The sequence below is a fragment of the Arachis stenosperma genome, chromosome 9 (genome assembly GCF_014773155.1).
Source record: "Arachis stenosperma cultivar V10309 chromosome 9, arast.V10309.gnm1.PFL2, whole genome shotgun sequence".
Classification (NCBI taxonomy): domain Eukaryota; kingdom Viridiplantae; phylum Streptophyta; class Magnoliopsida; order Fabales; family Fabaceae; genus Arachis; species Arachis stenosperma.
In genome coordinates, this window is record NC_080385.1 from 161,150,210 (window position 1) to 161,177,901 (window position 27,692).

At 33.9% G+C, this 27,692-nt stretch overlaps 2 protein-coding genes across 2 annotated transcripts; both read right to left on the reverse strand.

Annotated features, from left to right (window-relative positions):
• Positions 1 to 382: 382 nt before the first annotated feature.
• On the reverse strand, positions 383 to 6,257 carry LOC130947659 (sterol 3-beta-glucosyltransferase UGT80B1). Its single transcript, XM_057876365.1, has 14 exons — positions 5,574 to 6,257; positions 4,911 to 5,053; positions 4,290 to 4,523; positions 3,993 to 4,110; positions 3,447 to 3,617; positions 3,057 to 3,120; positions 2,906 to 2,963; positions 2,632 to 2,809; positions 2,417 to 2,547; positions 1,720 to 1,822; positions 1,521 to 1,597; positions 1,394 to 1,441; positions 862 to 1,011; positions 383 to 783 (listed from the first exon to the last, which is right to left on the reverse strand). Exons 1-14 carry the CDS (start codon positions 5,755 to 5,757, stop codon positions 577 to 579), a joined length of 1,866 nt encoding a protein of 621 aa, XP_057732348.1. The 5' UTR covers positions 5,758 to 6,257; the 3' UTR covers positions 383 to 576.
• An 8,136-nt stretch (positions 6,258 to 14,393) lies between these two features.
• On the reverse strand, positions 14,394 to 15,212 carry LOC130950353 (UPF0496 protein At1g20180-like). The gene has a single exon (XM_057878856.1). It carries the CDS (start codon positions 15,210 to 15,212, stop codon positions 14,394 to 14,396), a length of 819 nt encoding a protein of 272 aa, XP_057734839.1.
• Positions 15,213 to 27,692: the final 12,480 nt, after the last annotated feature.

A 27,692-nucleotide genomic window follows, 5' to 3' on the forward strand; every position in this document is an offset into this window, starting at 1 on the left:
GATAAGTTTATGAAATTAGATCAAATCGAAATCTAATTGAAAAGAAAACTTGAGATATTAGAATCCCTCAATTTAGAATTGATTTGATGGAATTTCATAAACTTATCATGTTAGCAGCTAATTAGGAATATTAAGTGTATATTGTAATATCACTTAATTGACTTAAGATGTCATTTTGATGTCGTTAGCAACGGAATTGACAAAATAACTAAAATGACTAATTTAAAATATTTAAAAGACAAATTTGATAATAAAAAAAATATTTTAGCGACTAATTTAAAAAATAAATGATTTTTTATGACTCGAGCATAACAAATTCCCAAATTGATGAAATTTAACGTGTCAAAGAGATTAGACTTTCTTTTGAAAAAAAATTCTCTGCTGATTTTATTAATTCATCATATAAGAATTCCAAGAGCAAGCTCACTTCATAGTTCATACTATTACTTTTAGTCATACTATTTCTCTCGCATAAGATGAATGAAGTACCAAAGGCAACAAAAATTGGAGTTATCCTACAAGATTTAATTCTATAATGAATGAAACAAATGAAAATGGCAAAAATGCAAAAAAGGGCTACACACCACCACAAGGTGCACAGCACCATTTTCCGAGTTGGCCGAGAAACCACTGCAAAGAACTAGGATGCTCATCCTCCGCTACCGGAGGAGGAGTTGGCAGTGGCAACTCATCAGGTAGATGGCGATGGAATGCATCAACTGCAGCGGCTACACCATCTTCATTCTCAATCAACTTAGCAATTTCCATTGCTCTAGATTTCACCTGAATTATACAAGTATATACGTCATGGACTTGAAAATCTTTGTAACTTCAAATGTGCCTCTTGACTTGGAAATTTACCTCTGGCTGGAGCATGAATTTAATAGCATTTGATAAGTTCTCGGCACTGAGCTCGGATATCGGAATTGGAGCCGGTCCTAACTCTTTCTGACATATTCTATCTCCCCAAAAGAACTGATCTCCAAAGAACGGAACAATGGTCGTCGGACACTGCGAGTTAAATGTAGAGAAATGTTAGATGACCAACATTTTTACTTTGTATTTATCTTGTGTTTGAGTCAACACTAGCCAACTCCCAGGTAATGCTACGAGGCCAATACTTTTAGTGTAAAAAAGTGGAAAGTTAGTTGGTATCGGTTCGAATGTCAGGTAAAAAAAAGGCAGCCAGTCAACAAGCATCGGGCGTTAACATAGGATCCGGAGAAGGGCTGCACCTAAATCAAGGAAAAGATGTTTGCCACATAGAATTTCTCATAAAATAAAACAAAAGAACTGCTTTGTTGCACCAGAATCAGTTTCATTAAAATCCAAAGGCATTCAATTTTCAAAAGAAAATATATTAGAGAAGAGATTATTGAGTATTGCATGTTACCCCAGCTTTTAAACCTGTAGCAGTAGTTCCAGCTCCACCATGATGCACCTGTAATTTTGGGGTTGTTTAACCTTTTTCCAAGTTATTTTCTCACTTTCCTATAACAAGAACTTATGTTGAAACTCACCACCGCAGAACATTGAGGAAACAACCAATCATGAGGGCATTCCTCCAGTAGGAAAACATTGTCAGGAACTTCTTCCACTGCATAATGAAAAACATAGTGCAACTATTGTAATTTATCTTAAAATACACTGAACAAAATGTAACATTTTCTGAGAAATAACACCTTCTAACTTCAACAGAAATTAGAATAGAATACTTACGATTCCCAAGATTGCCCCAACCCCGATCGATAATTCCCCGTTGTCCGGTTTCCTGTAGTGCATCCAATATAACATCTGTTGTTCTTTTAGGGTCTTCAAGCGGCTGGCAAAGTAAGCACAACAATTTTGTTTAGGGAATTCAAAAAATAATACTACTTTAGTTATAAACTGCTAATGCTATGACATGGAACTGTTATTTTTTATAATAGGGATAGCCCGGTGCACAAGCATCTTGAGTAACGCATGGTCCGGGAAAGGGTCGCACCCAAAGGGTGTAATGTACGCAGCCTAACCTGATAATTACATCAGTGGCTGCTTCCACGGCTATGATTATTTATTTGAGTTCCTATAAGGTAGATTACCTCAGGAACTTCAGAATTCAGCCTAATATGAATATGGAGAATTCTGAGTACCCTTTCTTGTTCTACACCAGAGTGATCGATCAGACTATCTGATGAACATTAGAATAGCCATTCAGATTAACAAGTAGAAAAGAAAATGAAGAAAAAAAGAGCAATGCTGCATTCTCGTGCATCATAAAATGGTAGGCCATTAGAATTTAGAGGCAAAAGTTCTATGAATCCAGTTTGGTGAATCTCATCATGCTTCATTTTCTTGAACATCCAAACAGAAAAATTGAAGTTGTGGGACAAAAGTTACTACTAATCAGATTTGAGTTCAAGTCACAATGCCATACCATGCTCCCAAACCCAAAATATATTGGAGGTGACCCTTTCCGAATCCATTGTACAAAATCTTCCTGTGGTATATACTTTGATCCAAGGTTTAAGAAACAATAACCAACAACATCAACTAAAGGTCCCCAGTCTGCAAATATGTTAAACATGATTAGCAATTTCTATTTAGGACTTAATCATATAATGCAACTATCAATTACATCCTTGTCCATACCACTTGGCTTCGGAACAACATGGGGACTCCACATGTAGCCAGTTGGTAAATGAGATATCGATCCACGGTACATACTGAAGTATGCAATAGGAGCAAGCTTCAATTTGTTTTTCCTGAAGTCATTGATGATTCCTCTTATTCCCCACCATATTAGTAGATCCACAACTATATAAGATAGCTGGAGCCAGAAGGAAATATTGGAACAAAAGATCTATTGGAAACCACAAAAGAACCAAAATCAAATAACAAAATATTGTTTCAGCAAAAGACTTACCCAGTAACCAGCACTTTGAGGAACTCGTGCCAAAGGGTGAGGAAATGCATATGTTGGCCTGCATATTAAATATCAAATTACGAAGTCATGCCTAACTTGTTATGAAACCTTATCTTACCTATATAAAATTGTTATGGCAATTTAAACTCACGTCCATGGCATTGTGAAGAAGATGTGAAGAGGTACGCCAAGGGCTTCAGCAACATGTGTGTGTCCTGCAAGCCAGAACAGATGATAGAGTTTAATCTATTTCATTCTTAAAAAGTCATGTGCCAGTTTTACACAAATTTGCAAACAATAAACATGCTCTGCAAGAATGAAAGGAAAACTTTTCTTTTGAAACAAAGAGCAATCAATAACAGATCTTATGAATTTGGGAAACAAATTGGAAAAACAAACTCCTATGTTCTACATGCTCTTTAATGTAAAAGCCTCTGAATTTTAAACGTCAAATTTGCAAGTTACTTTTGTGATCCCAGTTTTCCTATTCCCTTTCTAAGAACATTACTAACACTTTATATTTGATCTACTAACTACTCACCATAAGCTGGAGGATTGGCAATAATAGCCTGGGCTCTGAATGGAACACCGGTTTCCAAATCAGGCGCTGTGCATGCTGGAAGAAGGGAATCAATAATGTCCTTCAGCTGCTTTCTTTGGATAGATATTTCTGCAGGCCCGGATGGAATTAAACCTTTATTCCTCACCATATCTATCATTGAAATAACTCTTTCAGTATATCAGCAGCAGATGAACAAAGAATCAAATGAAAGTAGAACACATGGTAATATATCACTTTAAAAAGACAAAAGGGTTATTTAACTAAGACACTTGGATTGCATTTGCAATTGTTGTTCCAAGAACTGATATTTTCTTGGTAGTTATTATCATGCGACGATATCCATATCAGATACTTCTTATAGACAACTTTAGGTACATATGCAGTTTGAGGCTGGCAAGAAATGTTTGGATATTATTTCACATTGTTAAGACTAATTCTCACGCTTATAAACTTTCACAATTCATTGAGTGGTATATAAATTATACTGCTTCTTGAAAATGGAAGTTTTGAGCAAGGAACTCTTACATCCTGCCAATACACGTGGATCGCCACCCAACGGATAGAAATCTGCACCAGCTGACTTTACAAATGTGCTGAAATTAGAATGAGTTGCCACCCTAACACGATGACCATACTCCTGCAAGTAAATATTAGTTCATCTCTGAAGAAAAAAAAGAAACAAGTATGGAAAAAATTAAAAAAAAAACTGTTAAACAAAGACTTTGCATCTTTCCAAATGATACAATCAGATCAATTATAATATAAGGTGATTCTCGTGTGCAACAAAATGAACCGAATATATGTAATTGAACATGCCTGAAGTCTCTTTGCAATGGCAAGAAAAGGTTGTATGTCACCCCTAGTTCCAACCACAAGTATGACAATTTGTAACCGTGGAATTGATGTTTTTGCTTCACGAATAAGATTTTCACTCGCTGTTGACTCGTCAAATGACTGGAATTCTAACAATTCTGAAGCAACAGATGCACTTCTTTCTAGATCAACTTCAACAGTCCCATCATTTTGTATCCTCACAAGGTCAGCAATTAGTTGTTGCTGTGAATCAAAATCATAAAATGTTGTGAACTTGCTTATAACAGGGAAAATCCAATACATAAATGAAAAACACAGAGCTTAAAGTCAATAACAAATCTTCAAAGGCAAAATCGTAAGTAATAGCCAAAACACATGTTGGGAACCAGAAGGCATAATTGTTTTCTAGAAGTAAATAAGCTCATAATTGAAACACAATGAATATATTCAGCATATATTATATTCACAATAGAACTATCAGATTTTACATGTTTTGAAAAATATTAAATGATTAGAAACTGAATAATTTGAGAATAATTTATGATGATTAGAATTAAAAACACTCCAAAAAGAGCAGAAGTACAAGTTTGGAATGTAAAATCATGCAGATAAAACAACACCTCCATCTACCTTCTCATCCTCGGACAATCTGTCCAATAGTAGATCATGCTTCGGGGTCTTCTCCGTCATTGATCTAGAAAGCATAACCTCATGGTCAGCTATAAGTGGGTTTCTCCGAGTCTCAACAGGTGCTGTGGTGCAATGTTCTAAGCCTTCATGAACATGAGCAAAATTTAGCAAACACAAAATAAATCTTCCAGAAGGAAACAAGTTAGAAACCATAGTCCAACGGGTACAATACCAACAGAAATTTTTAAGTTATATCCCAAACAAAATACAACAACCGGAAGATATTAACTGTTATGGCCTTTTGTCTGCATAAACTCTGCTATTTCTCTTTTTCTTCATTCTCTTAATTGTACATTGCTAAAGTTTAATCAATAAAATAGTTATCTGAAAACAACACAACCCAATGAGTAACTTCACACTACCAAAGGATCAAACTCTTCTAAAGTGAGAAGGTCGGTAAAGTAAACGTTGATAAAGTGAAAAAGTGAGGTCTAATCACCACACCTGATGAAAATTACAAGTTCAATGATAACTAACATTTTACTTTATCAGTTTACCAATGTTGTCACTTTAGAATATTTCTTTCCCCTCCTAAAAACACCTTCATTATTGATCTCAATCGCTACTTAACAGATCAAATGATAGAAGCAAATGAGCACAAACCTCTCCTTGGTGAAGAACCAACTTCTGATGAAGAAGATAAACCATGCTTTCCATTTATAGACTTTCTATCCCTTGTCATCATCTCTTCATTATCCATTTCCCTGATATCTTCCTCCTGTTGGTGGCTATCAAAACCACCTTCTAATACATCATTGGACAAATATTCAATCCCATTACTGCCCATGTTCCCAATTCAAAGCAATCATTACTTGTAACAATTTTACTAACAATAAACATACTCAGCAAACCAAAAGTCCAAAACTTGAAAATCCCAATCAGAAACCAAACCCCTCCACCCAAGCCTGCAAGCTAAAAGGGACTTCAAATCAACAACACTTCCTTGTATATCTGAGTCTGAGAACAGCTGCAATTACTTTCAAGTTTTTCTGATATTACCAAGTTGCCCTTCAGTGACCAAAAAACAAAACTTGGATGAATCCAAAGCTAAGCATACCGACCGGTCACTGAAGCACGAAGAAAGAACGTTTGGTAAGCTCAAAGCTGGAAACTTTTTTTTACAACTGTAACCTCAACCGAATTACAAGCACGTCGAAGTTGGTCAACAACAGAACCAAAATCAGAGAAAGACCCAGAAACAATAGCGGTGGAAGTGTGCACTGAAGGGGTGAAGAATAAACGGAAATACTCTGCAATAAGCCAATAATCACCTTTGGTTTTGACCATGAGTCATAACAATCATGATGCTACTTCTTTGACAACATAGACAAAATACTTTTTAAGAATCAGAAATGGTTAATTTACCGGGATAAAATAAATAGAGTTTAAAATTATACTAAATTTCTAAATTAAAACAAGTTTAATCACCGTGTCATGCACGTGATAAGATTGAAATTATAATTTTAAGTTGTTATATTAAATTTCATTTTAATTATAATAATTTAATTAATAAAAAAATAATTTGTATGCGTTATTTTTCTTTTCTTAATATAGTATTAATTGAATTAACTATAAAATAGTTATTTAATCTACTTTTTTCAATAAATCAGGTATATATACTCAATATGACCATAAATAATCTAGTAATACTTAAATCTACCAACAAAGTTTTATATGTTGATTTACTATGAAGTAATAAAATATCAAAATCAGCTCAAAATGAAGAACAAATTAATAGAAAATCATAATGCAAAAAGTTTTGTAATAAACAATAAATAATTTAAACCTATTGAATAACAATTCAATACTATCCTTTGATACCTGCAAAATATATACATGAAACAACATTGTATCAATGTTTGTATATAAAATTATATGATTAACGTAATTATAAAATTGTTTGTCAAGAGAATAAAATTATACGAATTTTAATGATAATTTTAATATTCTCAAACTATTAATGTACAATAAGAATTCATTTATTAGTTCCTAGAATTTCTAAATTTTTTTAAGTGATAGTAATAAATTTTAATAAATAAATAGATTTAGTAAGACATTTTGTTATTACCTTTTTATTATAGGCTCTCAAAAACTTCTCTATATACCACATTCATCGTGCAGTTATCTTCCAAGTGTCAATGATCTTGCAACAGCACTCGCAAACCATCTTTACTCGTTACCCTTGATAACGCAACATACAATTGACCATAGGTGAAAACTGGCCTTGGAAGATAAATTCCAACTTTCAATAGAGTTTGTCCCTGGGACTTATTTATTGTCATTGCAAATGACATGATAATTGGGAATTGTCTTCTTTGAAACCTGACCGGCAATGTTTCATTATTTGGAATTAGATTCAGTCTTGGGATAAGAACAATACTTCCAACTTTGTTACCAGTTAAAGTCTTGCATTCTATCACATGATTTTCCATTCTTCTAACTTAGATCCTCATTCCATTGCACAAACCATTAGTTTGGTCTATATTCCGCAGCAACATAACAGGAGCGCCAACCTTCAGAACCAACTTGTGTGGTGGTAGACCTGAACAATTTATTCCATTTAGAATCTCCGGCGAAAAAGTATCTAACTCAAATTCTATATTTCCCTCTTCAACACACACAGAGTCTGAACTTAAGTAGACTCTTTCTTGTCCAGGTAACCCTGCAGTCATCTTGTTGTTGACATCAGTGACACAATCCAAAGTTGGTGCAAGAATTGCTCTATCCTTGAAATAATTTTCAACGGATAAATTGGATAACATATCTGGATACACGAAATCAATGAGGTCATCCAAAGCTGTCTTAGAGTTCTTAATCAAAATGTCAGATGGTATATGAACGATCGATTCACCATCTGTTGTATCATCAGCCAAATCATCACCAATTTTTAGTAGTCATTCTGCAAAATTTTTGAGTTCTTGTATGTTGTTATTTTCACCTAGTGACAATCTCATATTTTTTGTAAGTTTCAAAACCTCACAGTTATGCCACAAATATGAAGAATTAATAGAAGACTGAATTATATCTTGCCTTGAGTCTCTGGGAATCGCAGGTAAAATTTGTTTAAAATCTCCTCCGAGAACAACAACTTTACCTCCAAATGACAAATGAGCATTATACGAATCTGAGCACCTTAAGATGTCTCTGAGGCATTTGTCTAAAATTTCATAACAATACTTACTTATCATTGGAGCTTCATCCCATGTGATTAATTTGGCCTTGGATATTAACCTTGCAAGAGGACTTTCCTGTTTAATGCTACACAAAGAATCCTCATTTATGGTCAAAGAAATTTTAAATCTTGAATGTGCAGTTCTTCCATTAGGCAACAAAAGTACAACAATCCCACTCGAAGCAACATTTAAAACTATACCTCCTTTAAACCTAATTGAGCATGATATAATTGACCATAAGAATGTTTTTCCACAACCACATTGACCGTATAAGAAGAAAAGTTCACCCATATTACCGCTAACAGCACCAATTATTTGATCGTATGCAAATTTCTGCTCATTAGTTAGCCTTTCTAAATACCCACTTAGTTCATTCGCAAGAGCATTAACGTCAAAATAATTGAAATAATTGACTATTACGACTTATATATATACACTAATCACAAACGATATGAATTGTTAATGGAAATACTTGATACTAATAGAAAAAAATTATATAAATAGAAATTATTTAATTTCAATTTCAATTCCATATAATAAAACAGTAGTTTTCAAAAATTATGGAATCTTTTTTTGACATATGTATTATGCCATGCGTATAAATTATACGGGTTATTATATAAATTCATATATATGCATAACAAAACAGTTTAATATTATATATTTTCTACATTAATTATATATCAATATTTTAAAAAAAGAGATAAAAAATATATAAATATATATAATATTATTGTTATATATGAAACAGTTTTATATTACTTTAATTATAGAGACTTATTATAATTATATAAAATTTAATTTGAAGAAATAATTTCTCTTGCCATAAATAATATACTAAAACTGTTAGTATATTATCTTCTTTATGGTTAATTGAATTTATCAATGATTTTCCCGTGTAAATCGTTATTACCCAGTTTTTAATAATTACTTAATATATAAAATTTGAAATTAGAAATTGTTATTACTAATTCAATTAATTGGTTAATTGAGTAATAATTGTCAAATTATTAAGGTGCAAAATCATTGATTTACTCAATTGATTTTCATATATTATTTATATTTCAAATAATAATTTGAAATTATATTATTTACCCAATTAATAATACTATTATTAAAAATTATTTTTTACATTGATTTTTAAATCAATTATTAAATAATTATTTTTGTTAAGATAATTGTTTATAAATTATTTCAAATTATATTTTGTTAAGATATAATTATTTAGATTATTACTCATGACACGGGTATAATTTCATTTTATACCAATTAATCAATTATAATTATATGACACGGGTGTAATTTTAATTTTATCTATGGATTATTTCTCGTAATAATATACAACATATTATTTACCGTGATAATTTGATTTGATTGATTTCTAATTATTTACGTACATAAATGATTAAAATATATAACATAAATATCGTAATTATTATAATTCTATGATATAATTATAATTAACATATTTTATCATAATTAAATATTGATTTAATATAATTATAATGAAAATACTTTCCCAAAATAATATAATCTACTATTATTCATCCACTAATTATTTGGCAATAAACTTTAATATGATTTTTTACATCTCCACTATGAGAAATAACTACTTAGATATACCAAATAATATGTAACATATTACTACTTGTATAAGTTAAGGCACAAAGATAGGATTTAATTAAGGTGATTAAAACTTTTACCAAACAGAATATGACATCAATCAAATAAAAAAGGGTACTCGATTTTGCATTAATTAGCTAGTCGAAGAAATAACATACTCATTCATTATTCATGTTTCATTATATTTTTTAAATAATATATAGAAAACATATATCTTGTGTATAAAAATGTGACTATTAGTAATTTTATTAATAAACTTTTTTTAAACTATTACTAATTTCAATTTTAATAGAAAATCTGAGGAAATAATTTTGCTTGCCATAAATAATATACTAAAACTGTTAGTATATAATCTTCTATATGGTTAATTGAATTTATCAATGATTTTCCCGTGTAAATCGTTATTACCCAATTTTTAATAACTACTTAATAAACAAAATTTAAAATTGAAAATTGTTATTACTAATTCATTTAACTGGTTAATTGAGTAATAATTGTCAAATTATTAAGGTGTAAAATCATTTATTTACTCAATAGATTTTCATATATTATTTATATTTCAAGTAATAATTTGAAATTATATTATTTATACAGTTAATAATACTATTATTAATAATTATTTTTTACATTAATTTTTAAATCAATTATTAGATAATTATTTTTGTTAAGATAATTGTTTATAAATTATTTTAAATTATATTTTGTTAAGATATAATTATTTAGATTATTACTCATGGCACGGGTATAATTTCATTTTATACCAATTAATCAATTATAATTATATGACACGGGTGTAATTTTTATTTTATCCACCGATTATTGGCAAATAAATTTTATTCCAATTATAAATAAAATCTGTTTTATTGGCAAATAAATTGTCTTTAGGTCAACGATTTAATATATGTATAGGTTCATTTTTTGTCAAATATAATGAAAATACAAATAAAGAAATAAAGGATAAAAATAAACTTAATAATATCTGACACTATTTCATTTTATTAAATTATTTAAAAATAGCACATCCACAAAAAATAATCATAATATATAAATTGAGGCAATAATTTAAAATTCTATAATTATAATTTAATCAAATACTAATAGTAAAACCAAATTACCTAAACAATATTGAACATATTCTAGTCCTTAGTCACGTATAGTATAGAGTCATTCTTATAACGACAACCAACTAAAATAACATCGTAAGTTTCAATATTTAGAATTCGTGCAAAATCGACCATCCTCTTGTTAGATAAGTTTCATCATCCGCTATCCATGCAATGCTGCAAGGTATAGAATTGCCACACCGAGAAATCAAACTAACTCTTATTCCCCTCAATGGCATTGTATGCATGCAAAAGAAAGCTGGTAATTTCTGAAAAAAATCAAAATATGTTAAAAAATTATTCTAATAATGAACGGCTTAAACTAAGAAAATTTAAATATATTACCAATCATTGAAATTGCATATCTGAATTTGTCATGAATTTAACAAAACTGAACGCTTACATCCTTCGGTAAAGTAGAGACTATTGCCTCTTATTTGAACGCTTACATCCATGTAGTTGGAACCCGAATCAGTGAAGACAACTCGATGAGGTATTTCATGGATGTGATGCATTGTAAATGATTATGGCAAAAGACAATCGAACTGGAACATTAGATGATAAGAATAACTTAGAGTAACAACAAATAAAAAATTATCAAAATAATAATATAATAGAATGAGTATATAAAAAAATATTATAAAAAATTATAAATTGTACCTTAAAATGATCAACTTCAATAAAAAATGAAGAATAGATTCTTATTCTATGAAGTAGTAAAAAACAAACATTAAATATAAAATTATGAATTGACTCTCAAATTTAGATTCATGTACCACACGAAAACACTATATATAGACTTTAGTAAAACAAAAATAAATATGTAAATTACCTATTATTAAGGTAATTTTTTAATAATACATTAAATTTTGATTTGATACAATTATAATGAAGATATGTTTCTAAATTAGTATAATTATATATTATTCATTAAATATTAATTATAATATAATTAATATTAAAGATATTTTTTATAAAATAATTTAAAAAAATTATTTGATATACGTGAATCTGGTAACAAAGATTTATTATTATTATTATTACTATTATTGATATTATTATTATCATTAAAATTATTAAAAGTGTTTTTAATTGATAATAAATAGTTTAATAGTGCATTAAATATTGATTTGATATAATTATAATGAAGATATGTTCCCAAATTAGTATTATTATATATTATTCATTTAGTATTAATTATAATATAATTACAATAAAATAATTTAGAATAGAAAAAAATTTTATTCATTTTGGAGGAAAAACGGAAGCATGAGAGATCGATACGTCACCTTTAGTAGTTAGGAAAAAACCCAATTTTAGTATATTAAGTAGATTAGTTACATATTTTATTTTAAATATGTTTATATAAATCAAATTAAATTTATTTAATTTATATTATTTATTTGATTTAATTTATATATATGTATCATGTATTATTAGTAAATTGAATCAATTATTGATACAGTTTATACATAATAAATCGAATTAAATTGAGTAATTATTGACATATAATATACATAGTAAATTGAATTAAATTGATTTAATTTATATATAAATAGCATAAATTAAACTAATTTAATTTATATAAAAATATTTAAAATAAAATATGTAACCGATTTTGATTTAATATATTTATAATTTTAAATTTTATTTATTTTATTTAGATAAATTATCCTAAAAAATAAAGTTTTCAATGTAGAAATTAATGGGTTGATAGGAGGTAGGTGATTTGTATTAAATTATTCTTTTATTTTAATCTATGACAATAATAAAAAAGTCTCATAATTCATAAAATTTAACAAAATACATAAATTTAATTATAATTTTAATTTTTTTTCAAAAACTTATTTCATTATTCAAATAATTAAAGATACCCTTTGATCCCAATCTATGAGATCAGTAACACTAGTACTTAATATTTTTAAGTAAGGATTCCGCTAGAGAGACAATGGATTATTTGTACAATATGTACAATGGCTATTGAGTTATGAAATGAACATCTCCTATACTATTTAGAATAACCATCCAAGTACAAGAATAATAAATATCTTCAATTGATACCACTGTCATGATACCACTCATTGGCTCATCATACTTTTCCATAAATAAAATGGTTTGATATCCGCCCACACACCCCGTAACATGTAAGAAGCACCAACTCTATCGCGGGGAACCAGGCACAGTTCTGATCCATGCTTAAGAAAGACATTCCATGCACTCTGCTGCGGGTTTATGCCAACACCATCGTTGGTGGTGATAGCGCTGGTCTGAGGAGGGACTTTGAATTCTTTGGCAGCGAATTTGAGAACGGCAGTGAAAGGCGCAGCCTCTGGAACGCTAAACACTTTAAAGGGAAGCTTGGGATCAGAGGTGAATGTCACCTTGAACGACACATTTCCGCCACCGCCCGCCATCTTTGTTTCCTTCACGATTCTTCTGTGCTTAAAGAAAGAATAGGAAAAGAAATTAGAGAGTTTTATTGATTGTTGATAGATTGAATTGAATTGAATTATGAAGGTAAAACTAAATATATATAGAAAATATTATCTATGAAAGATAAAAATAAAGATAAAATAAGATAAGATAATAAAAATTAAAATTATAATTAAATTTATGTATTTTGTTGAATTGAATTTATGGACTATGAAATTTCTTAATTATTGTCATAGGTTAAGATAGAAGAGTAGTTTAATAATTTGAAAAAGGACATTGGGCTTGTTTGGGTGAGCTTTTAAGAAAAGATCTTTTTTTGAGTTATATTTTTTTAAAAGATCTTATAGAGAAGTAAAAGTAATTTTATATTTAGATATTTTATGTAAAAAGGTCTTTTTATTTATCAATTATGTTTGGGTATAATAATATAAAAATATTTTTTTGTTTATTTATTATATAAAAAAGATCTTTTTTAAAGAAAAAAATATCTTTTAAAAAAAGATGTAAATTACAGTTTCTCAAAAAAGATTTTTTTTATTTTATTAGTACTTTTATTTTTACTACTAAAAATTTGTCAAACACGTAAAAATAATAGCGCTCAAACATGCACATTATTCTTCTAAATAATACTAGGTTCATTTTTTCGCCAGAAATACTCAGTAGGTACCGCTTTAAAATATTTTATATGTGTAGTGTGGATATCTACACCGATTTATTTTTTATTTTTGTCACAATTGTACCAAGAAATGTATCTTCTGAGTTCGGACATAAGGGAAAAGTCATATAGATTTTTTCTCAAATAAATAAATTTAGGTAATGTGTAACTATAACACTAAATTTGTTGTTTTAAAATTGTTTTAATGTTAATAAGAACTATGGAAATGAAACATGTTCTGTGGGGTAAGGTACAACGGGAGACAGCTTCGCTAGGTGTCTGAAATTGCAACCTCCAATTATGGAAGTTAGTCAAAGGCATATATTATAGTGAAAAACCATTCTTTGAATCTATAATAATCATATAATTACACAATAAAAGGTTCATATATGTATGGTATATATGTACATTGCATTCAACATTTGAAAGTCTTGTTTTATTTTTTCATTTCCTTAATGACCAAAGCCCTTGCTTTGTTTATTGTTACAAGGCACAAGTAGACATGTTCCTCAAGTTCCTTCACTTGTTTCCTAAACCCAACATCATTTTTCTCAAGCTCCTTCACAATCTGCAAAGAGAATTTGTCCTCTTTTCTATCCAAACAGAACTGCACCATTGTCCTGTTATGTTCAATTTCATCATGAATCCTTGTCACAAATCTACTCATTGTATCAAAGTCTCTGTTCAATATGTAAGTTCCCTTAGCTGCTATATCAAGTTGATCATAAACTTTACTAAGGTAATCACTTTTTGATGAAATTCTACTACATCTTCGAAGCTTTTTCTTATTATGATGCTTCAATTGGGTGTTGAGAATTGCTATCCCCATGAATAGTGATGTTAGAGGAGTGTGTGATGCTATAACCATGGCCATGATTGCTACTATGCCACATGTTGCTGTCACACAAATACCAAACAACCTCTTCAAGTACTTCAAAATCCTCTGTTTCCTTCCAATTTTTGTTCTCATTGATCTCAAATGGCGCAACACGGACGAGTACTTATCGTTTATGAGCTTGAAGTTGTGGTTCGAAAAAGGGTTGCTTGAGGACATGAATGAGTTGAGCTCAAAGACGATTAGTTCGAAATTCTGTGAAGATTCGCAATTATTCTTATTACTGTCCAGTGCTCTTTGAATGAATTCATGAGTATAGTGGATTTGGTTGATGCTTTTGAGAAGACAGGTGCAAATGTGTGATGCCTCAGCACTAATGTCAAAGTAACTTAGCATAAGGTTTCTGAGTTCTAGAGTCATTGAAATTGTTGCTGATTCAACAAGGGAAAGGATACTTTCTTGATCAGGTTCAAGGAGGAATTCTAAGAAGGTGTTGTGGCTATAATTTATGGAAGATTGTGTTGCAAGTAATTGAGCTTTGTTGAAGCAATCAGCATATGATTTTGTCCTAAGTGCTCTTAAGTACTCCTCATGAAAGTTGATGTTTATTTGATTTTGTCCTAACAGAAAAATAAAATATGATCTCAGAAAGAAGCTAATTTATTAACAAAATGACATAGTACTAAGAAAAAATACTTGCCAAAATTAATATCATGATTTGCCTCTTATTAAGAAGATAAAACTTGATAATTAACCCTTTCAAAATCTTGTTTATCATTTTCAATGTTACAACAAGTAAGCCATCATCTTATCTGATACCAACCAATCAGGTTGCTTAGATCTCCAAGGATTTGAAAGAAGATGCTAATAATTAAATGGAATTCTATAGCCAAATGAAAAGTGGTGAAATTGAATTATAAGAGCATGCATATGTATACCTTGGTTGGCTTCCATCTTGGTTGATCTGAGGAACAAACTTTATGCTGCAAAAGCTAAGAACAACAGAAATTGAATTATATGAACTAACTTGGCTTTTAAGGAAGGCCGATATAAATATTTAAATTTGAGATTTTTCTTTGGTAATAAAAGTCCCATAAAAGATCAACTACAGAAATATATATATAAAATAAAAGTTACTAATTTTAAAGTGAATCAAAGAAATAGAGCACTAAAGATATAGAATATTGTAAATCAGTGCAGAGTTATGTAAACAAGAAGGATAAAATTAGAGATCCTAATAGGTTATTACCTCTTGATTCTTGCATGGCCCATCTGGTGAATTTAATTTTCAGTGCTTCAAATTGAACAAAAAATGACTACCGAACAGGAAAGTTATCCAAAGCCACTATCAATAATCTGGTTTGTTTATCTAATCAAACATGTTTTATTGTTCCTTATATATGTGTGTGTGTATTAAGTAGCTTCATCAAGAAGAAGAAACACTTTGAATTGTAAATAGCTGAGAGATGACATGATGAAATGCATATATATTGTTACAATCATGTGGATCAATAATCAAATTATTAGTGTTAACCGGTTAATTAACTAGGTCATCGTAATTATGGGCATGGATGAAGCCTCTAAGCATTAAAGGTATAGCTGTAATTGAGCATTTACCAACTGAAACACACTACCGAGTAGAATAGTAGAGTAAGTCACGCTATATATTTATTCAGAAATTAAAAAGTGTTACTCTTGAGTCTTACCAAATATGGTATGAGATGAAATTGTTAATGACAGATAGATGTCTTTAACCTCAACTTGTGTGTCCAACAAATTATTATTGGATCCCGCTAGGGAGACAATGAAATATCTATACAATATATAAAAATAACAATAAATCCCATTTATTCTACTTTCTATCCCTAAATCAAATTACCCCCAATTTACCATTGTTGACCATCCATTACCCTAACCCTCAAACATGTCACTGTCGCTCACCAGCCCCCTTCGCCGCATCACTGTCGTTGGTTACCAACCCCTCCTCCGTGCACCCGCCATTCTCGCGACCCGCATCAGCTCCGACGAGAACTGCATCGGCGACCCCTATTCGCTGCCATACACCATCGCTGGCAGCATCCACATCGCACCGTCGGCGCTGAACTACCAGACCGGTGCCTTGTTGTCCAACCTTGCACATCCGTCACCGCCGACCCACCCAGCATCGCCCAGTCTTTGCACTAGTACGCCGTGGCTGGAAGCATCCCCGTGGCACGGTTCGCAGCTGAGGATCCACGCCTTGTGTCGCCGCCTGCCGTGGACCATTCACCGGGACCAGCACGAACATCATAACCAGACCGTCGCCGACCATCCACGGTAAGTGGGTTAGTTTCTTCGTTCCATAATTCATTATTGCTGTTGCATCTTGTTCTAGAGATAGATTATGTTGCTGGGATGGTTAATTCTACATGGTGAAAATGCAATAGGTGCAGTTTTAGTATTCTGGAGCATGTGGGATGAGAAATTGGTTGAGATCGTTGCAATTGATTTAACTTTAGCGGGAATGGTTTTAAAATTTTGGTATTCTTGATCATGATATTGAAACAACTGCTTGACTTAATTGTTTGCTATTTTCATATAAGCTGATTTGGTAAAGTTGGATAATTTAGTGATTTAGCCTAGTTTTGGATTAGGTGTAAGGGTCTCTCTTTTGTTGTTATTATTATTTTAGCTTTCCTTTTGATCAGTTATTTTAATTTAAAAAAACTGGTTTGATTTTCTGGGCTTGTTGATTTATGTTATTTATAATGAATTGTGATCATATTTTGTATCATGGCCTTAATATAATGAAGATGGAAATGATGAATGAAATGAGATATTTAGATGAAACAATTATGGTGGTGATTGGTTTTTGTGATGATCAGCTTTTCTTGGACTGACATAAAACGGTTTTTTGGGAAAGAAAAGAAAATCACTTGTGTTTAATATGCATCCTCTTCTCCTAGTTCAAGACGTAATTTTTAAAGAATGTGTAAGAGAATTTTTCTTGGTGGCTTGTCCTACGCTTGTTCAAAACCTAAGATATGCAACACAGCATTTGAATTAATTATTCAGTTGATTTTCTTAAGTTGTCAGGTTTTGAATTTGCAGGATGTATTTAGAATTATCTAATGAATTAAAGAAATAAAGACTATTATATACATCAAGTTCAGCTTCAATTTTTTTTGGTTGGAAACCATGTACATATCTCTAATTTAATCTTCTTCTTGTTCCATTCAAAAAGTAAAAGCATGCTCCTTTTTTTTATTATTATTTTTGCTCTAATCACTATGATAGTAAATCATTCACTGAATAGGGTTCACCCGGTTCATTTTTCTTGTATATGATAGCTTTCTTTTTGGGGAAGGGGAAAAAGGTTTTTTTCTTTTTACTATTGAGTTGCTGAGTTCTGTATGGCTTTTTTTCCAACTCTGGAAAGAATAGTTAGAAACTGCCATAGCACTATATAAAGCCTTTCTAACTATTATGATTTTTGGTCTGTTTTTTTTTTTATTTTCCTTGCTTGCTACTCTAATGCTTAGATTTTGAAAAGTTGTAATTGATGTTCCATTTTTTAATTGATGTTCCATTTTTATTTTATTTGAAGAAGTCCAAGCTAGAAGTTCACTATCACACATACGACTTACTTTAATTTTTATTATGAACATATCACATAAAGATATTAATTTTCTTATATTTGGTGTTAAATAAGTTTATTTAATTATAGAACATTTGGTCCCTAGAGTGTACTCCGAATTCGGATATTCATTCTTGGATCGACGTGGTACGGATGGTTACTTCAATAAATACCTGGATGGTTGAGTTACATTTATTACCCTACTGTTTAGGTGTGCCATGTTATTGCTTTGTGTGAATCTAATTTACCTTTATGGTTGTTGTGTTTATAATTGGAGGAGTCGGTCTCTCAAACCACTTAAATTCTTGCTGTGGAAGTCCTTTCTCTTAATGGCTCTTATGATTATTTTTTGTATTAGCATCTGTAATGACTATAAGGTTTTTTGCTCATTTTCTTATAATCTTCCTTTGTTGGTTACAAACTGAATAGAAACTTGCATTGGATTTCAGAGGAACTAGCACGAGGAAGTTAGATCACCATTCACGGCACCTAGCATGAGGACATTGATACAACATGCCGAAGATTTACTAAATGGGAGGAAGAACAAAGGGAGGAAGAAGTAGCGTAATAGGGTTTGACTACTGTGAATTTAATTACCTTAAGTTATATAAATTACTTACCGCTTAGTGTCTTGGGGATTTATTTATGATGCTTTTGGAGGACTTGTTTCCAGTGGATACCTTTTTTTTTTTAAAACTTCTGTGAATCTGTTGGTGTACAGTTGTTCAGGCATGGCACACCTTCGAGTGAGTCAAAATGACCATCTATTTTGTTTATGAAAGTAACCATCCAGTTACATACTGAACCGAATACCCGATTTGTTATGTCTTAGAATAGAGATATCTCTTTCATATTTTCAGATTTGACTTGAATCTGTTATGATTTTGGACAACATGATCAGTGTTCATGACACAAGATCCAATGATTCCTTTAGAATGCATCCTACAGGTAGTATGAGTTGAATAACACGAAGAATAACCATTTACGAATACTTTAAAAGTGAACATCCAATATCATATAGAAACGAACATCCAACATAAATATGTAAAAATAACAATGTAATTATTTTCTAAAACGACCAGCTATATACCAAAAGACTATGTTAAATAACAATCTGAAACTTGTAACAAATTGGATAACCATGATAATTAGATCCAACATCACCATCAAGCATCAAATAAAACTAAGAATCCAAAAATAACCATCCACATTCACAACAAAAATGAACATCCGATCACGTACAAAAATGAACATCCAATGTATCTCAAATAATGATAACTATGTATTCACTATCTAAAATGACCCGCTACGTGCCGAATGACTAGTTAGTATAGCATAAAATAATTTGCAACAAATTTACTAACCTTACTTGTAAGATAAAGAATAACTATCATGTCTAATCATATATATATATATATATATATATATATATATATATATATATATATATAATTCATTGAAATTAATCAAGTAAAATGGTTCATTAAAATAAATCAAGTATAGATTCTTGCAACAACTGCATACAAACCTGAAAACTATATCTTTATAACATAATCACACCCTCTTCATCTACGCTTTATAATAAATGAATATGAATCAAAACCATATATACATCGAGATGAAAAATAAACGCAAGCACACCCATGTCTAACATATTCTAACTTTTGTTAAACGAGGTTAACAAAGACAAAAAAGATTGTTACAATCACACCTAAACTAAACAACAAAAAATAAAATGTAACAAATTAGCATGATCATGTTCCCTCTTTCATCTTGGATCCATTGTTATGTCAAATATCTTCTCTTGAGGTGGCTCTCTATTCTGCTGGTTTGGTATTAAATTCTTTGGCTGCACTTTTTTTGTATCATTGCTAGGTTTTTTATCTAAGAAATGGCTAGCAAAATAGCACTGAAACATAAGATGATGACAATACATACATGCTTAATCCAATCTGGCAAAGTAGCACTGAAAAGAAGTGTCCAAATTTTGCTAACATCTTGTACCTTGCCTGTAAAAATTAAGGACCATTGTTATACTGAAAAAAATGAAGTTACAAAGTAAAAAATCAAATACTGGCATGGAACATCAGTGGCCTCAAATAATTTATAAATTATAGATTTAAAAAAATGAAATTTAGCCAAAGAGGCAAAAACCAAACTAAATACTTAGAATTAATTCCACATCTTCAACAAAACCCATTCTGAGCATCTCATTAGCCTCATCAAGGACATGGAACTTTAGCTGGCTCAGGTCAATATTTTTCCTCTATATATGATCCTATATAAAATCAACAATAGCCATTAAATAGACTAAAGCTTCCATTATCAACATTGGCAATAGGTATGAATCATATTGCAAAAATGAAAAACCATTATATGAAACCAACATATATTATAAAGGCAATACCTTCACGCGACCTGGAGTGCCAACAACAATATCAACGCCTCTCCTAAGCTTACTCTCCTGAGTCTGGTATGGAGCCCCACCATATATAAACAGCAAGAACTCAATCCCATTGCACCACCATAAACTTCAAAATCAGCATACACCTAATCAAAGAACATCTGAAGCCTAGGTGTCAAACAAATATACACTATAGAGTAGAACGATAGCTTTATACTGACCTTTTGTAGTCCAAGAGGGGGACGAAGAGAAGCGTCGCGATCAGGCAGAGGGAACGGTGGCGTTAGATTCGTTGACGGCAGACCACAGACAACGCAAAGAAGACGCGGCGTTCAGAGATGAGTATGGTGCGACACAGGTCCACACGGGCGTGCGGATGTCCAGCGGCCAGGAGACGGCGACGGGGAGCTCCTAGTCGACGACTGACGCTCGACGGTAGCACGAGGGAGGCGCGGGACGATGGCAGCAGCAAACACCAAGCTTGAAGGAAACACTCCAATCGTGCGGGAAGACCGGTTGGGTAGCGCCAACGGCTCAGGTTACAGCGAATTTCATGGGGGTTGGTTCTCTAGCGTCGGAGATGAGGCTCTCTTCGGTGGCTGCTTGGTCAAATTGGGGGAGGGGGTTTCTGCTAGGTCAACAGGAGAGGGAGGATTATATGAATGAGGTACAACAAAGGGAAAATCCTAATTTCATTCAAATTTAAAATTTGAAATAAATAAATAATAATTAATTATTTTAATTATCATTTGATTTTAATTACAAAATTATCCTCATTGTACACATTGTAGAGCAATTATATTGCCTCCTCATACTTTTTCATTATTATTACATGACATAATATTGCGTCTTATATTATGGTACGTGCGTACTTGTTTTATATATCCTTATCGCGATCTCAATCCAAAAGAAATGACGTTACAAAAATGCGTGAGAATCATGCATGTCAATGTACATATATGTAAATGTACATGCACTCATCAAATTTTCATAATAATAATAATAATAATAATAATAATAATAAATTTTAACTTTAAAATAATTCATATGATATCCTTAAAAAAAAAAATAACAAAAGTTTCTTGCTTCTATAATATGCTATGGAGTAGGAGTATGGAATATGGACTTATGGAGGGCTCTCTTTCAAAATTTCATGTCGTTTACCAATTTGGTAATTTGTCACCTTTTGCTTGGAGTTTTCTTCTATATATTCATGTTAAAAAAAGTCTAACTGATCAATAATAACTAGGTAAATTTTAATTCATTCATAAAATCTAATATTTTTTTATATTTTAGTAATTTTTTATTTTAAAATAAAAATATTAAATAATAAAAAATTATTTTAATTTTAATAATATTTTTTATAATCATACTATGTATATATTAAAAACAGCTATTAAAATTAATTATTAATATAAAATATATATTAAAAATATAAATACACATTAAAAATAAATTAAATTACACAAATATTTATATATAAATATATAATAATTAATTTTAGTATATATATGTTCATACCTTGGTCCAATAATAAAGGCCCAGGTCCAAACGAAAGGCTTAGTCCAGAGGATTGAGCCTTGCTGAGCACCGACCTTCGTATTAAGAAGTCGGTGTTAACTACGACTTACTCTAAAGAAGTCGGAACGGAGAATAGCTGGCAGATAAGCACTCATTCAAATGAGTAACTGCCCCTAAAATTTCTCTAACCACTTCATCAAGCCATATCTTAACCTCCCTAAGATAATGGGACGGTTAACACCCTAAAAATATGGCACTACTCCAACGGTGGCTATTGGCTCACCACTATAAATACACTGACACCCCTCAGGTATCTCTAAGTCCAATACTCTCTAGACCTGTTTACACCCTTGCTAACTTAGGCATCGGAGTGTCTTTGCAGGTACCACCCCCCATTCACTCACGTACACAAGTCGGAAGGAGGTTCCAGCGTGCAAACCTACTCGGAAGCTACCCTCCGCAAACGATTGGGCCAACCAACGCCATCCATTCTATTAATCTCCGGTTACCCACCGTAACATTGGCGCCGTTGCCGGGGACCCGAGAGATCATCCACCGATGGCGGACAGATCCCACGAAGAAGGTCATGTGGAAACAGATTCTGAGCAAGAGAATCTGGACACAGGCAATAACGATGCGGACTTCACCCTTCACCAGGAAATTGATAATCAGCACAGAGAAGGCACCTCCGGAGTAAAAAAACCCGAAGGTAAACTCTTCAGAAGGGCGCGAGTCAGAGAAAGAAGGACCATCCCATGTAACCGAACTCATGGGATTAGTCCACAGCCGCCTGGAACAGTTAGAACAAGAACGGGAGCGACAAAAGGAAACTGAAAAGAACCTAAAAGAGGAGATGGAACGACGAAAAGAGTTAGAAAGAAAACTCTTAAAGTTAGAATCCTCCCTCAAAGGTCGCAACTCCCGTGACGAACAAGAAGAGCCGCCCTTAGGTGGGGAGGATCCTTTCAGCGAGGACATAATGAGGGCAAAAGTTCCGAGGAACTTTAAAAGCCCTGATATGGACCTCTATGACGGAACCACAGATCCAAAGCATCACTTGAGCAACTTCAAAAGTCGGATGTACCTAGCTGATACTTCCGACGCTACGTGATGCAAAGCCTTCCCGACCACTCTCTCGAAAGCAGCGATGAAGTGGTTCGATAGCCTCCCCCCAAGGTCGGTTACCAGTTTTGAAGACCTCTCGATGAAGTTTTTGATGAGGTTCTCAATCCAGAAAGACAAAGTGAAACATGCACCGAGCCTCCTGGGAATAAAATAGGAGGTCGGAGAATCTTTACGAGCCTATATGGAAAGGTTCAACAAAGCATGTTTGGAGATTCAAGACCTGCCCACCGAGGCAGTAATAATGGGGTTAGTCAATGGGCTTAGAGAAGGTCCCTTCTCGCAATCCATATCCAAAAGACATCCCACCTCCTTGAGTGATGTGCAGGAAAGAGCTGAAAAGTACATCAACATGGAGGAAAATGCTAAGCTGAGAGACCTAAGTTGGCGACCTGGGCACCCTCCCTCAATAAAAGAGAGGGAGAGGGAGACCAAGAAGAAGGAAGAACTCGGTCTCAACAGACCAAGGAAGTACCACTCTTATACTCCTCCAAAAGTTTCAATAGTGGATGTATACAGAGAAATTTGCAACATTGAAAGGCTGCCACCCCCCAGACCCATCAAAAATAAAAAGGGGGGAAGCCGCAGCGATTACTGTGAGTACCATAAAATATATGGTCACTCCACGAACGATTGTTACGACCTTAAAAATGTGATAGAAAAGTTGGCCAGAGAAGGTCGGCTTGGCAAATACCTCATAGAAAGGTCGGACAATCATGGGAAGAGGAAGCGAGATGATATCGACAGAAGAGACCCACCACCGTCGACTCCTGAGAGACATATCCACATGATCTCAGGGGGTTTCGCGGGAGGAGGACTCACAAAATTTTCTCGCAAAAGGCACCTCAAGAGAGTCTATCAGGTCAGAGGAGAGTCATCCGATCTCCCCACCATCTCGTTCACTAAAGAAGATGGGCAAGGAATAACCCCTGGACATGATGATCCAGTGGTAATAACTATGATCCTAGCCAACGCCCATCTCCACAGAACCCTAGTAGACCAAGGAAGCTCGGCGGACATCCTTTTTAAGCCCGCCTTTGACAAGCTAGGGTTGGATGAGAAAGAATTATGAGCCTACCCCGACACCCTATACGGATTAGGGGACACACCAATAAAACCACTGGGATTTTTGCCCCTCCACACCACTTTTGGAAAAGGGGAAAAATCAAAGACTCTGAGTATAGACTTCATAGTCATTGATGTCGGGTCAGCATATAATGCTTTAATCGGCAGAGCTACCCTTAATCGACTCGGAGCAGTGGTATCCACTCCCCACCTCTGCATGAAATTCCCGACCTCAGCGGGAATAGCAACGGTAAGGGGAGACCAAAAGTTGACGAGGAAATGCTACAATGAAAGCCTAAATCTGAGAGGAAAGGGCAGAGAAGTTCACACAATAGAGCTCGGTGGCGCAAGGGCCAGAGAAGAGCTGCGACCACAACCGGGAGGAAAAACCGAGGAGATACAGATCGGTAAAGAGGAAGGGGAAAATACTCATATAGGAGCCAACCTAGGGAAAACTCTAAAACAAGGATTGACTAAACTCCTAAGAGATAACTCCGACCTCTTCGCCTGGAAAGCCTCTGACATGCCTGGGATAGACCCCGAGCTCATGTCCCACAAACTCTCGATTTATCCTGGATCCCGGCCTGTACAGCAAAGAAGACGCAAGCTCGGCCCAGAACGAGCCCTAATAGTAGAAGAACAAGTACAGGCGCTCCTGGAAGCTGGCTTCATCAGAGAAGTCAAGTACCCAACATGGCTAGCCAATGTAGTGCTAGTCAAAAAACAAAATGGTAAATGGAGAATGTGTGTCGACTATACCGACTTAAATAAGGCATGTCCCAAGGACCCTTATCCACTGCCAAGTATTGACACCCTAGTGGACTCCAGCTCGGGGTATCAATACTTATCATTTATGGACGCCTACTCGTGATATAATCAAATCCCAATGTATGAGCCAGACCAGGAGAAAACATCATTCATCACACCCAGAGCTAATTTCTGCTACGTGGTCATGCCATTTGGATTGAAGAATGCAGGAGTCACGTATCAAAGGTTGATGAATAAAGTGTTTTCCCCTCACCTGGGGAGTCTAATGGAAGTATATGTCGACGATATGCTAGTAAAGACCAAGAAGGAAGTCGACCTCTTGTCAGACCTCTCACAAGTCTTTGACACCATAAGGCTGCACGGGATGAGACTAAATCCCCCAAAGTGCGCCTTCGCGGTGGAGGCAGGAAAATTTCTAGGATTTATGCTAACACAAAGAGGGATCGAAGCCAATCCCGATAAGTGTAGAGTCATCCTAGAAATGAAAAGTCTGACTTGTTTAAGAGAAGTCCAGCAGCTGAATGGCCGACTCGCAGCCCTCTCCAGATTTTTGGCAGGATCGGCACTAAAATCCCTTCCACTATTCTCCTTATTAAGAAAGGGATGCCATTTCGAATGGACTCCTGAATGCGAGGAGGCGTTCCAGGAGTTCAAGAAGTTTTTAAGCCAACCTCCTATTCTGACCCGACCAGTATCTGAAAAAGACCTCGTCCTGTACTTATCCGTAGCAGACAAGGCTGTCTCATCAGCCCTGATAAAAGAAGATGAGGTCGGACAACATCCAGTTTATTTCATCAGTAAAGTTCTACAAGGCCCTGAGCTAAGATACCACAAACTAGAGAAGTTTGCCTACTCCTTAGTAATAGCCTCACGAAGGCTACGACCTTACTTTCAGGCTCACACAATAAGAGTCCGTACGAACCAACCCATGAAGCAAATCCTCCAAAAGACGGATGTTGCAGGGAGAATGGTTCAATGGGCAATAGAGCTCTCCGAGTTCGACTTAAGATATGAAACTCGGATGGCGATCAAAGCCCAATGCCTTGCCGACTTCATTGCAGAATACGCAGGGGAACAGGAGGAAAAACCAACTATATGGGAACTCTATGTAGACGGATCCTCCAACAAAACAGGAAGCGGCGCAGGCATAATATTGGTAGATGAAAGAGGAACCCAGATAGAGGTTTCCCTAAAATTTGAATTTCCAGCTTCAAATAACCAGGCAGAATATGAAGCCTTGATCGCTGGATTAAAGCTGGCAGAAGAAATCGGTGCTACAAAGGTGATGATATACAGCGACTCACAAGTAGTGACCTCCCAGATAAGCGGAGAGTATCAGGCAAAGGACCCAAATATGAAGAGGTACTTGGAGAAAACTCTGGAGCACCTTGGGCGTTTTGCAGAAACTGAGGTTAAACACATAACTCGGGATTTAAACAGCAGAGCAGACGCCCTGTCCAAGTTAGCAAGTACCAAACCAGGAGGGAACAACAGAAGCCTGATCCAAGAAATCCTCCAGGAACCCTCAGTAGTAAAAACAGAAGACAAACAAGAAATACTTGAGGTAGTCGGTTTAAACCTCGGATGGATGAACCCCTTAGTCGAATACATGAAATTCGACATCCTCCCTAAAGAGGAGAAAGAAGCTAAAAAGATCCGAAGGGAAGCACAACACTACACCTTGGTGAGAAATACCCTCTACAGAAGGGGGATATCGACACCATTGTTAAAGTGTGTACCGACCTCAAGAACTGCCGAGGTATTGGAGGAAGTACAAAGTGGGATCTGCGGAAACCATCTCGAAGCAAGGTCACTAGCCAGGAAAGTAATCCGAGCCGGATTCTACTGGCCGACCTTGCAGAAAGATGCCACATAATTTGTGAAAAAATGTCAACCATGTCAAATGCATGCAAATTTCCACGTAGCTCCACCAGAAGAGCTCATCAGTATCACTTCTCCATGGCCCTTTGCAAAATGGGGAATGGATTTGTTAGGTCCTTTTCCCCAAGCGCCAGGACAAGTCAAATACCTGATCGTGGGAATAGATTACTTCATAAAGTTGATAGAAGCAGAACCATTGGCCACCATCGCCGCTCAAAGAAGTCAGAGGTTCCTCTACAAAAATATCATCACAAGAAATGGGATACCTTATTCCATCACTACAGATAATGGAACCCAATTCACCGATACTACCTTCAGAAGCTTAGTAGCCAGTATGAAAATCAAACATCAGTTCACCTCGGTGGAGCACCCACAAGCCAATGGGCAAGCCGAGGCAGCAACAAGGTCATACTAGTAGGGCTAAAGAAAAGATTGCAAGAAGCAAAAGGAGCTTGGGCTGAAGAGCTCCCCCAAGTGCTATGGGCTTACAGGACAACGCCCCAATCCGCCACTGGAGAGACGC